The 12,065-nt window shown below is 49.1% G+C and overlaps 1 protein-coding gene across 6 annotated transcripts in view; it reads right to left on the bottom strand.

Moving 5' to 3' along the window:
• Positions 1-8,610, bottom strand: part of LOC133357070 (phosphatidylinositol-binding clathrin assembly protein-like) — a 68,672-nt gene extending 60,062 nt beyond the window's left edge. For 4 of the 6 annotated variants that reach the window (XM_061574838.1, XM_061574840.1, XM_061574839.1 and 1 more), the window contains exon 1: positions 8,255-8,610. In XM_061574838.1, coding sequence (XP_061430822.1) covers positions 8,255-8,384 — 130 coding nt within the window. In that variant the 5' untranslated portion in view covers positions 8,385-8,610. The remainder of the gene's footprint in view (positions 1-8,254) is intronic. The other 2 variants (XM_061574842.1, XM_061574843.1) reach the window with 1 other exon arrangement.
• Between the last annotated feature and the right edge of the window lie 3,455 nt (positions 8,611-12,065).

Genomic DNA, 12,065 nt, shown 5'->3' with positions numbered 1-12,065 from the left:
AGTGCAGAACGGGTTAGTTAGTGGGCGCAATTGTGGACGCAGGTAACGCAAGAGTGCGGTCAAGGCGAGCCCCGAATCGGAGACGACATTGGTTCATTGTGCAAGATGGCTAACGGCATTGCGAGCGAGAACGTGGGGTGGTCTTCATTCAGCAGTGGATAGAACATGGCTGAACCAGGCTGTCCCTGCTCCCCTACCACTCTTCACCGGTATTTACCAAAGGGCACGTTCAAACTTTCTAAAATTGAAAGGATGGGGCACGGAGGCCTTCATCCAGCAGTAAATTAAGAAAGGGACAAAATAGGTTTGGGCTGTTTACTCAAATAAGTTTTGGTAAATCAATAGGAGGGTAGCATTTTCTTAAAAATGGGACTAAAGTTTACAGATCTTTAAACTTTGCGTCCGGGATGCAGTTAATAATTTGAGTCAAAATAAAGAGCACGTCAACATTCCATTCAATTTGAAACGTACATCGCTTTTGTCACTCCACTGCTGGATGAGGGTCTCCCCACGCCGTATGGGTTGCACGAGTTACATGGGCACCCATCATCACCACGCTCCGTTCAGCGACAGGTGGTAATGATCGGGATGCTAAGTTTACATCACAACAAGACACCGGTGGCACTCTGACAGAGAAACAATTTCCAGTTTGGAAAAACATGACAACCATTCTAGATCTCCGACGTGACTCCTTGCTGTGTGCTGCGTGCGGTTCGGCACCGTGCCCCAAAGTTTCGCTCCATGTGCCGAGAGCTTCTCCCGGGGAAGCATTCCCAAGAGCCGCAGACCACAACCGCTAAAAAGCTAAGCGGTAGCTAGTGGGCCAATGTCTATATCAATACGTTGCACGTTCTTTCGCATTCTTTCTCCTGACGATTAGTTTTTAATCTGTTGTCCTCCCCCCCCCCCCCCCCGCGGCGCCTGCAATTAACACGGCTGGCTACGTACGGTGTGGAAAAAGTTTCATGTATACACGTACGTACACAACGCAGCAAGCGACTGACATTCACCTAGGACAGACGAGGCCTTTTTCTCACACCCTCTGGACCCTTTTGGACACCCGACAGGAGATTAAAAAACCCAAAAAACTGGGTGAGGCCAAGACCTGGTTTTGGGGGCCTTCACGCACGCACGCAACCTCACCGCAAATTATTTGTCCAAAAAACTGATGTGTTTTTTTGCCGCTGTTTAGTTTCATCAAACGGAGTCACTCGCGCGCGCCGAAAACGCGCAAGCGCATTCCAAAGTGAACTCCTGTGGGCGCACAACGTGGGGTTTCTGAGCCACGAGGTCCCCTTGACCTTGCCAGAGTCTTCGGTCCGGCAGCCGTCCATCAAACCCGCAGGTGTCACTCCAAGAGGAATTTTCCCCTACCAGGCTTTATAAATAGAGTTGTTCATTTCGTTATTTTGTTGTGTAACCAAAAAAAGAAACAACCCATGCGCATTATCGCTTTACCAACCTTCACCAACCTCCGCTTGCCAGCGTGGCACGGTCAAACAAGCCCCATAACTGCCATGGCATGGCGAAGCCTTCTCTCTAATAATCTGTCATGGGTGGTACATAATCTGTACATGTAATGGGATTGTCATGTGAGCAATCGGATGCGGTTTGAACGTTTTCATGTGGAAATTGGTTATTCCGATGCAAAAATAGAATGCATGTCTTTTATAATCGATTCCATGAACTATATCGAGAAATCTATAATTTGTGAACAACCCTACTTAAAAATCACTTGTCTTTAAGGTGCCTTTCATTTGATTAAGGTGAGGGGGGAAGTGGTAGCGGAGTGGTTAAAGCGCCGTGCGATGAACCTGGCGAACAGAGTTCAATTCCCAGCCACGGCTAACATCAGTGGTTAAGTGCACATCTGAACAGGTGCCGAGTCTACCATTTCTTTACCAACCGGTACTGACCAGCGTGGTGAAGTATGGTCAAACAACCACCATAACAAATGGCCCTAAATTATTACATTGTGTTATAATTCCATTCACAATTGTTCTGCAAATTGATCGAGTGAATGTAAATGTACACACCCTATTCTGCCCAAAACCAAGGATAAAGGTTTCTAAATTGAGTTAGGAGGCAAGTGAATCAGAAATAAATAAAAACCCAGACATGATGAAATCCATCCAGCGACAACTCTAATCAGGAAGCTGCTGTGAGGACACACCCAAGGCATGGAGCCAGTGGGCTGTCGAGAATAAACAAAATCCCGTTTTGGAAAATGGAGACTCGTGCAACTTCATCATCATCATCGTGGATAAAGACCTCCACCCCTCCCCCCAAGCCGTTGCCATGTCTCAGTCCTGCAGCTGTAACAATCCACCGAGGACCCTGACAAGCAAGCCAATTTCATCACTCCATCTCCGCGACTGACGTACTCCCGGCACATTCCAGCCCACGGCTGCAACTCCGTCGTTATTCTCCACCGCCAAAAATATTTTTTCGTGAAAATGGGGCAATTTAATAGCTCCTCGTTGATGTGTTTTTTTCAAGTTGTGCCGTGCGTTGGTAGGCATGATTGTCCACGGTCTGACAGCTCCTGAAGCTGCTGCTGAAGCTCCCAGCACGCGGTAGCAATTTGGGTTCAAGCACATCACGTTACATCTCCGACATCTGTCGTGGAGGCGATTGCACCGATGGACCCTGTCCAGAGTCAGATCCTTCCAGCACATCGGCAAACGACAGCAACAACAGCAGCAGCCCTAGCCGTCTGGACAGGGAAACTGCCGGTAACATTTGGTTCCAGTTTCGCAAAAAGACTGACCGTCAAACTCGGCAAACGCGCCCCAGTGAAACGTCCACGTCACTGCGAAGTAGATCATTACCTTCCATTTCCCCCGTCCCTCCCAACTCACAGCGGCATCTGTCACGTCAGCAGCCCTGAGTCAACAGAAAAAAACGCAGAAATCCTGTTTCTGACAGCGATGATGCAGCATGTCTGTTTAATTCAGAATTGCCACCACATCTACTTCTGACTAAGGTTGTTTATATTGGTAGGAACCTCTGGTTACACCAGCCCACAGGGGATAATTGTGTCCGTCCGTCCTGCAAAGGGGGGGCTGGGTGGGGAGGGAGAGGCTGGGTGGGGAGGGGAGGGTGGGGCTGGGTGGGGAGGGTGGGGCTGGGTGGGGAGGGGCTGGGTGGGGAGGGTGGAGAGGGGCTGGGTGGGGAGGGTGGGGCTGGGTGGGGAGGGAGGGGCTGGGTGGGGAGGGAGGGGCTGGGTGGGGAGGGTGTGGGGAGAGGAGGGTGGGGAGGGGCCGAGTGGGGAGGGGCTGGGTGGGGAGGGGCTGGGTGGGGAGGGTGGGGCTGGGTGGGGAGGGGCTGGTCACCCCGTGGTGCCCTTATAAAACTCAACGTTTAACCTACTCACGCCGGCTTGTGCCTGCCCTCAGTCGGGCATATTTGCGGAATACACCACGCCGCCGTTGACCCTGGCCATTGACCGAGCAACCCAACGTTCCTACCAGCTCCCTCTGCAGGAATGTGTTTTTTGTTTCTCAGGGGTTATCGGTAATCGCACGCAAATCAATCATTATCGGTTTGCCGGGTATATAGAATTGTCCCGACAATAAAAAATTCAAATCCAACTCCCGTGTGCGTCTCTGTGTCCGTCTGAGTGCGTACCGTGAGCTGAATGACGAGCGCTGACGCCGATGCCTTACGATGACTGTCGCTGACCAATCGGTTCACTGGAACGCGCCTTGGGGTTTGAACGTTCACACCTCGCCAACTGGTTCAGCCGCTACTGTAACTTAACGGAAATCCACGATGGATTCGATTGCTTTTGAAATCGATTCAGAAATGAATTATGGAAATGTAATTATCTATTAACCCCCCTCCCCCTCTATTTCTGACACGGCCAAACTGCAATTTTCGGCCATCGTAACGCGCATTCTCTCCCGTAATGCCCAGGGCCAAAATCAAATGACGGCCGTGACCTCTCAGCAATGTGGACGCGAGGCTCACAACGCCGCCGCGTCACCGCCAAGTGGAGAAGCTCAACGGTGCCCATTTGCATTTCCCAGCGGATCGAGGGCCTGGGTGCCAGACAGCCGCCCCTCGTGCACTCGAGTGCATTCCCCCCTCCACGTGACTTCACCGTAACACAGCCACCCCCGCGAGCACTTGCGGCAAACACCGCAACTGCTCGCGAGCCCGAAAGCCACCGTGCTAAAACTCGTGATCGGAGAGAGCCGGCAAGACGAGTCGAGGCAGCTCGTAGAGAACCACTGGGAGCCCAGTGGCCAGTGTCAAATAAGCGCTTCGAGGGGAAAACGTCCTGCAGCTCGTCATTTCACGCGGAGGAAGAAATTAACTTTCGCGCAGGAGCATTATGCTCTCTTTGTGAGAGAAATCCTTATTCTTAGGTTTTTTCGGTAAAGTCACCGTAGGTAAAAAATTAAAATTAATGATACAGCTATCGTGCTGTGACGGTTCCACCTGAAGACGGAAGCTTGTGTTGCCTCCGAAACGTCGTGATTTTTATTTTATTTTTTATTTTACTTTTATTAATTAAATTTTTTTACCTACGTGACTTTACCGAAAAAACCTAAGAATATGAATCCTTGCAGTCACGAAAGCTTAAAATCTAGAGAAATCCTTGTTTTGTTTCAATACAAGACATCGGCACGGTTGGCTACGTATGGTGCGAAAGAAGTTCAAAGTGCATACACACGATCGGCACCACACCCGGCTGATGCTTTTAATCAGCCAACTTCTGATCGCTTGCTATTACAAATTGACAGCACAAATGGACCTGCAAGCAGCAGCCTCGTCGACAGCCAAGTTCATTATCAGTTATGAGCAATCCGCTGCTGGATGACGGCTTCGCAGGTTAAACGCTGTCATAATTATCTTTCTCTCGAGTGAAGGTTGTTGAAACCCACTGTACGAGATGAATTAGGGGGGCGGTGGTGGGGGGGGGGTTTGGTGTGAGTGAACTCGATGGGCCCGGCCTCCCACCCTCCCTCCACACCTGAAAGTGATACCCCCAGTGCGGGCACCCATCCCTGCTCAGGCCGACCGACCCCATGCAATCGCATTCCAGACCACTCACTCACCGGCACCACCCCGCCACACACACACACGCGCGCGCGCGGGTGCACAACACCGTGCTTTATTGTGCTACTCTGTGATCATCACCAACACATGCCGAAACTCACGTTGCATTTACATCGAACGGTCATTATCGATATCATATGGGACTGTTGGTAGTGACGCGTCAAGCACACAACTATGAACTAAGCTCACTGTATTACCTAGCCAAGCACTGTCCAGGTTCAATTTGACAAGAATGGGGGTTATTCCGGGGTGAATTGGTCATGGGAATTACTCGCCTTGAAGCAGCACGAAAAATAAGCGTCGAGTATTTCAGGAAAGCACCAGAATTCAGAGAAGTTGCTGATGACGACAACGGCAAGAATTTTTGATTTTTTTGTTATACGCAAGTATGTTACCACTCGCCAACGCATTCCATTGAGATCGCACTGCGATAGAGATGACAAATTGTAAAAATGAACTTCAGCCTAGCTGCATGCAAGTGCTGGCTGGACACAAAGTTTGAGATGGAACGTAGTGTGCAGTGGCAGACAGAGAGAGGTCATCCCCTTCTCCTCTAGAGCCCAACACCATCCAACAACCCAAGGGGAGCCGTGGTGGCTATGAGATGTAACTCCCTCCCCTGGTATACAGGAGGTCGTGGCTTAGATTCCGATCATGACACTTGCTGTAAATTTGGAGTTCGCATTTCTCTCTCTCTCTCATCATCACGGTGGCTAGGAGATGTTAACTTCCTCGTCTGGTATACAGGAGGTTGTGGGTTCTATCCTGACCCTAACACCTGCTGCTGTATATTTGGAGTTCGCATCTCTCATCATCACGGTGGCTAGGAGATGTTAACTCCCTCGTCTGGTACACAGGAGGTCGTGGGTTCTATCCTGACCCTGACACCTGCTGCTGTACATTTGGAGTTTGCACGTTCTCGCGTGGCTTTTTCTCCGGGGTTCTCGGGTTTTTCTCCCCCATGTTTAGAAACATGCGTTGAGTCATTTCGCTGCTATAAATTTCCACACGATGATAAGCCACTTCTCGTTGAACCATCATTTGTGATGGACAGGTCCCTTCTGAAAAAAATAACTCCATAGCTCAGTGGAGCCTTACCTGGTAAAAAAAAAAATTTGTTTAGCTTTAGTTGAAAAGCTGCCTCAATCCCTGTTCAATTCCAGATGTAAGACTTCCCGCATCTTCTCTACATATGGCCGAAAGTGTGGCCAAGTCAACGCATCTCTGTTCTCTAAATACCTTCCTTGTTCTGGATTTCCACTTTGCGTTTAGGCATGACACCCATCATCTTCCCCGCAACCTCATTTCAGCAGCCGAGACATTGAAATTCTTTTGTTTTACATATCCTGTACAGCGAGCGGATGTTCAATACAAACAGTGTGGCCAGCTACACAGACAGCTGACGCGAATTGGGGCATATACGAACACGTTTATTTGAATCAGAATCTCTATTTGGACGAGAGGAATCCGATGAGCTACCAATCTCTTTTTCACCGATGTCCAGCATGTTGGGAGCAAGGTAATTAACATCCAGCAGTGGACTGATTATGGCTGATGATGATGATGACAGTCACGTAGTGGCTGGATGCCGGTGGTTAGCACGCTACGGACAACAGATAAATAACGATTCTCTACCACGGTTAACATCAGTCGCGAGCGATTATCCTAACCGTTCCTGGGCTCCGTTTTTCTTCACAACGCACCGACCCAACGTGGTGAAGTATGGTCAAACACCCCCCCTCCACCCCCCGAACCGACCGACACGGCGTGGGGAGGCCACACATTCAGCAGTGGACAGATAAAAGTGGTTGTACGTTATATATTACTATGAGCGAAGAATGTCTGTGTGTAACGCGCGTGACGTCACTCCACATGCCGCACCCCCCCCGTCATTAATATTCATGACAGGGTGGATTTTTACACTCACGCAGAAGAATATCGAGCAGAAATATATAAAAAAAATTACAAATTCGCTTTAAGTTTGACGTTTCTTTATTGAAAGTTAATCTAATAAATAATTATATGCAGCAAGAAAGTGGATTTGGTGTCTTTATTTATTTCTTCAGCACTTGAGACAAAAGGTAAGTCTAATTTATGCTTTAACATTATGGTAAAATTGACATTTATCGGTGATCTTCCAGATATTGTATCGAATTCCAATTTATTTCAACCACAGCGACCGAAAGCAGAAGAGAATAAAGTATCAGAGCAGTGAATTTTAACAAAATGATGGTCAGTTACATACAGTGCTACAATGACATGAAGTGAGGTGTTTCGTGTATTACTTTTTTGCAAGAATCACTGCCATTAATACAGTGCTACAGTGAGCTGCAGTGAAGCGTTTGATGACTTCGTTTCGTGCCAGATTCACTGCCATTAAATTGACACAAGATACAATTATACTCTGCTCAGTTTTTTTCGTAAATAACACAGCTTCCGTCCCAGGACGGGTAAACAAGGTATAGTTGTATATAATAGTACAAGGCCCTGTAATACGATGGTTTACCATGGCATGTAATCAGTACAGTTGTACAACTATAAATATGCAAAAGTGTTCATGTTGTTAAGTACAATTATGATAAACGCACAACACACACGGGGTATACACAGACAGCTTCCTAGTGTCAATCCACTGCTCCAGGTCTCACCCAAGCAGTGTGGGAAGTGGGGGGTCATTTGACCATACTTTGCCACGCTGGCCGGTGTGGAATCGGTAAAGAACGCACACAACAGAGACCGTACAGCCCACATCGGCCGATGTCGTTAGCGAGCACCTATTAAGGGCATCAACACGAAGCGGGTTAGCTGGAGCGTGGTGTTAAGCACCGGGCAACGACTCGAACCGACGAGTCCAAGTTCAAACTCCGCTCGGCATCGATGTTATCAGCCCTCATTATCGGGTGAAATGACTCAAAGAACAGCCACCGTGGCGTGCGTAGTGCACCAAACCGCAGCTTCCATCGCTGACCGTGTCCACAACGCGAGCGACGCAGCCCCCCAATTCACCGTGGAATCTGACAGTGCCAACTGCGGCCTAGCGCCACACGAGGATGACACTCAGACCACGGCCTCGCCTAGCCAGTGCTGCCGGCCAAGTGCGCTCGGCGCCGGTAGGACGTGGGTGGGTGGGGGGGGTGCGTGCGCGGTGGATGCTCTGCAGAAGCCGGCGCGGTGCCTCTCAACTCACAGTCGAGGTGCTTCTTCTTGGGGCCCATGACTTCGTGCGTGGTCGCCTTGCACACCGCCTTGGCCACGGCCGAGCCCGTGACGCTGTGCTGCGCCGCCGCTATGCGGTCTGTGATACTTTGGCCCGACATCGTTGCACCGCGTCCCCGTTCCTTGCTATGACTACGACTACTACTACGGGGAGGGGGGGAGGGTGGAGGGGGTGGGGAGGGGATCCGCACACACACACACAGGGGGGGTTCGCTGGCGCTCACGGACGCATACGGGGAGCGGCGGAGCGCGAACTCAGCGCCTCTGCTCGGAGGACTGAAATGGCCGCCGCTGCCGCCTCCACCGCCTCCACCTCCTCCTCCCAGCTGCCCGAGCACGTGACCTGTGACGTCACCCCAACACCCCCCCCCCACACAACCCCCACACCCCCCACACCCCACACCCCCCCCACACACCCCCCCCCCCCCCACACACCCCCCCCACACACTCCCCCCCCCACACACCCCCCCCACTAATCCCCGCGTCGTCATCGTCGACGTCATAGTACCCCCCCCCCCTCCCGTGTCTAGATTTGAAGCTTTCGTGACTGCAAGGATTCATACTCTTCGGTTTTATCGGTAAAGTCACGTATAATAAAAAAAGAAAAAAATAGAATAAATAAACCTACATAATAAAAATAATAATAGAAATAAAATATTAAAGCACAATATTTCTATTATAATTTTATTATTTTTTATTTTTACCTACGTGACTTTTCCCCCGTGTCGCCTACAACAAAAAAATATTAATATTTAAAATACTTTCTTTTAAACACGCTTTAATGAAATGTACCGTACGAGTAATGGCAAAACTCCACGACTCCAGGAAGTGGCCCCGAGGCTTGCCACAACGTAAGGGACCGTAGCGTGGACAATTAGACCCAAGGCGAAACATAAAATTAAAAAAGATGGTTTAAAAATACTTGTTTTTATTTTTAATGATAGAATATAGTATTGTCATCAGTATGACATAAGTATACCAAGTTTGCAATCGATACCATATTGGGAAGTGGGTTAAAATTTAGTTACAAGATTTGAAGATACGTTCTTGGTTCTTTCGGTAAAGTCACGTGACTTTACCGAAAGAACCAAGAAGATGAATCCCTGCAGTCACGAAAGCTTTAAATCGAAATTTAACAGACAGTAAATTAAATAAAAGCGTCTTAAAAAAGTTATTGCCGTGTCTTTTCCCACCTGATGATGTTTGCTCGTGTTGCAATCGAAACGTCATTTGATTTTAATTAATTTTTAACGACGTGACTTTACCGAAAGAACCAAAGAGTGTGGATTATTGCAGTCACGAAAGCTTCAAATCAAGATTCTACAACACTGTGGCAACACGAGGGGGTGGGGGTTGGGGGTGACAAGCACCCTCGCCCCGGCCGTCTTTGTCTCCCCAGTGGTGATGCTGTTAATCTCGGGGATGAGTGCCAAATGCGTTTCCATAAAAACTTATTTTTTTGTCTCTTGGAGATTTGGTTAGAGGGGGCGCGATGATAGGTAAGTTCGCATCGTGCCGAGGTGGAGAAGCGGCGGAGGCGATAATGATAAAATAAAAACTCTGCGATTCGTTTCGCCTTCAAGATGCACATTGGGAATATCACAGCCTCAGGGGGTCCTTGTCCGTAGAGTGGCCATCTTACGTAGGGAAGTTGTCTCAATGTTCACGTCCCATGGAGTGGGATGGCCATCTTGCGTAGGGAAGTTGTGTAGGTGCTCACGTCCCATGGAGTGGGATGGCCATCTTGCGTAGGGAAGTTGTCTCGGTGCTCACGTCCGTGGAGTGGCCATCTTACGTAGGAAAGTTGTGTAGGTGCTTACGTCTGTGGAGTGGGATGGCCATCTTACGTAGGGAAGTTGTCTCAATGTTCACGTCCCATGGAGTGGGATGGCCATCTTACGTAGGGAAGTTGTGTAGGCGCTCACCGTCTGTTGAGTGGCCATCTTACGTAGGGAAGTTGTCTAGGCATTCACATCTGTTGTGGCCATCTGATGGCCATCTTGCGTAGGGAAATTGTCGGCATTTTCAATGGGGGAGCTCTGACAATCCCCACCCAATATGGCGTCGCGATTGCCTCAACCCCACCCCCCACGTGGATTCAAACTCGACGAGACAGTCCATTGGAATGTGGAATTTCCACCGCTGCCAAAAAATTCTATTGAACGGAGGGATTAGGTGGGGGGGGGGGGGGGGGTGTGCACCGACTATGCTGTGTCAGCCACTATTTTAGTCGATGACATTTAAAGACAGTCACAGTGTTTAAGTGTAAAGGTTTACTTACCTAACAAAAACTCTTAAATCACATTCCCCCATGCCCACGTTAAGCCCTTTTAGTCGAATTCACTGCTGGATGAGGACATCACCACGCCGTGCGGGTCTTGGTGGTTGTTTGCAGAGGTGTGGACTCGAGTCATGTGACTTGGACTCGAGTCAGACTCGAGTCATGAATTTGATGACTTCAGACTCGACTTGGACTTGCATAACAATGACTTTGTCCCACCTCTGGTTGTTTGACCATACTTCACCACGCTGGTCAACGCAGATTACTAAAGCTTGGGGGCAACAAGTACGACGACTGATTTGACTGTACTGCCCTCTTGCTACCCACCATGCTAACCCCGCAAGGTGCCTCTGACAATCTCTGCATAGTGGTCACCCATTATACTGGTAGGAACCTCCTGGTTACACCAGCCCACTAGGAGATTATTGTGTCCGTCCGTCCTGCATCCAAAAATGGGAGGGGTGGGGCTTGGTGGGGAGGGGTTGGTCACCCCGTGGTGCCCTTAATAAAACTCAACGTTTAACCTACTCACGCCAGCCTGTGACCGCCCTCAGTCGGCCATATTTGCGGAATACACCACGCCGCCGTTGACCCTGGCCATTGAGCGAGCAACCCAACGTTCCTCCCAGCTCCCTCCGCAGGAATGTTCGAGCACAAGCAGGCTCGAAACCTGCTTAGCTTCTGTGATCTGGCTCCTTCCAGGCAATTTGGATAAATGAGTGCCCATAAGCCCCGTGTTCTAACAATACGTACACATAATAGAGGCTTTTGGGTTAGATTATGTGATCTAACCCAATAATTGCTCAAGCTGTTCGTTGCCAAAGCCGACGTGTTAAACAAAACTTACGTTTGAATGTGTTCGGTAACGCTGCTGTTGGTAGGAGTGAACAAGCAGTTCACGAAGAAAATCTTTCAAGATTCTCGTCAATAAGCTATCCATTGAATATGACGTTTCAGGTCAATGACCTTTCTTCATGGCACAACAAATGTGTGCCCATAACTTAGTGCGAGCCAGTGTAGCCTTCAACCCATACGGTTTACCTATATTCTTGTACAGGCAAATTGAGGCATACAGCCGTTTCAATATGGGCAAATGTTTTTTTTGTCTATTTGCTTGTGTTTCTCCCTTGTGATGGGCTTTATAGGATGAACGTTGAGATTTATAATGGGCACAGGGTGAGCGATAAGGTCTGAATTGGTCTGTACTAAGATAGGCACTGATAAGGGGTTGACAGGTATGAATATAGTAGCTAGCGCGCACACTATTACGTTTAAAATTTCCCATAGAACTCAGACAGGCTCATCTGGCCATCTAATGTTTTTGATCCAGGTCTGCCTTCAATAATTGCTCGTGGTATTAGACCCTTTTATGTTTACCAATTGTTTCCATTAGGGTCACGCTGGTCAGTGCAGGACCTAGGTTCGGTTCATGAATCACTCGCCACTTCGGCTGACCGTAGCCAGGAATCAAACTCGCGTCACCGGATTCATAATGCAGTGC

This window comes from Lethenteron reissneri, chromosome 56 (genome assembly GCF_015708825.2).
Source record: "Lethenteron reissneri isolate LAM-NWPU_2019-01 chromosome 56, ASM1570882v1, whole genome shotgun sequence".
NCBI lineage: Eukaryota > Metazoa > Chordata > Hyperoartia > Petromyzontiformes > Petromyzontidae > Lethenteron > Lethenteron reissneri.
The sequence above is the reverse complement of the archived record's forward strand: the minus strand, read 5'-3'. Positions and strand labels throughout refer to the sequence as shown.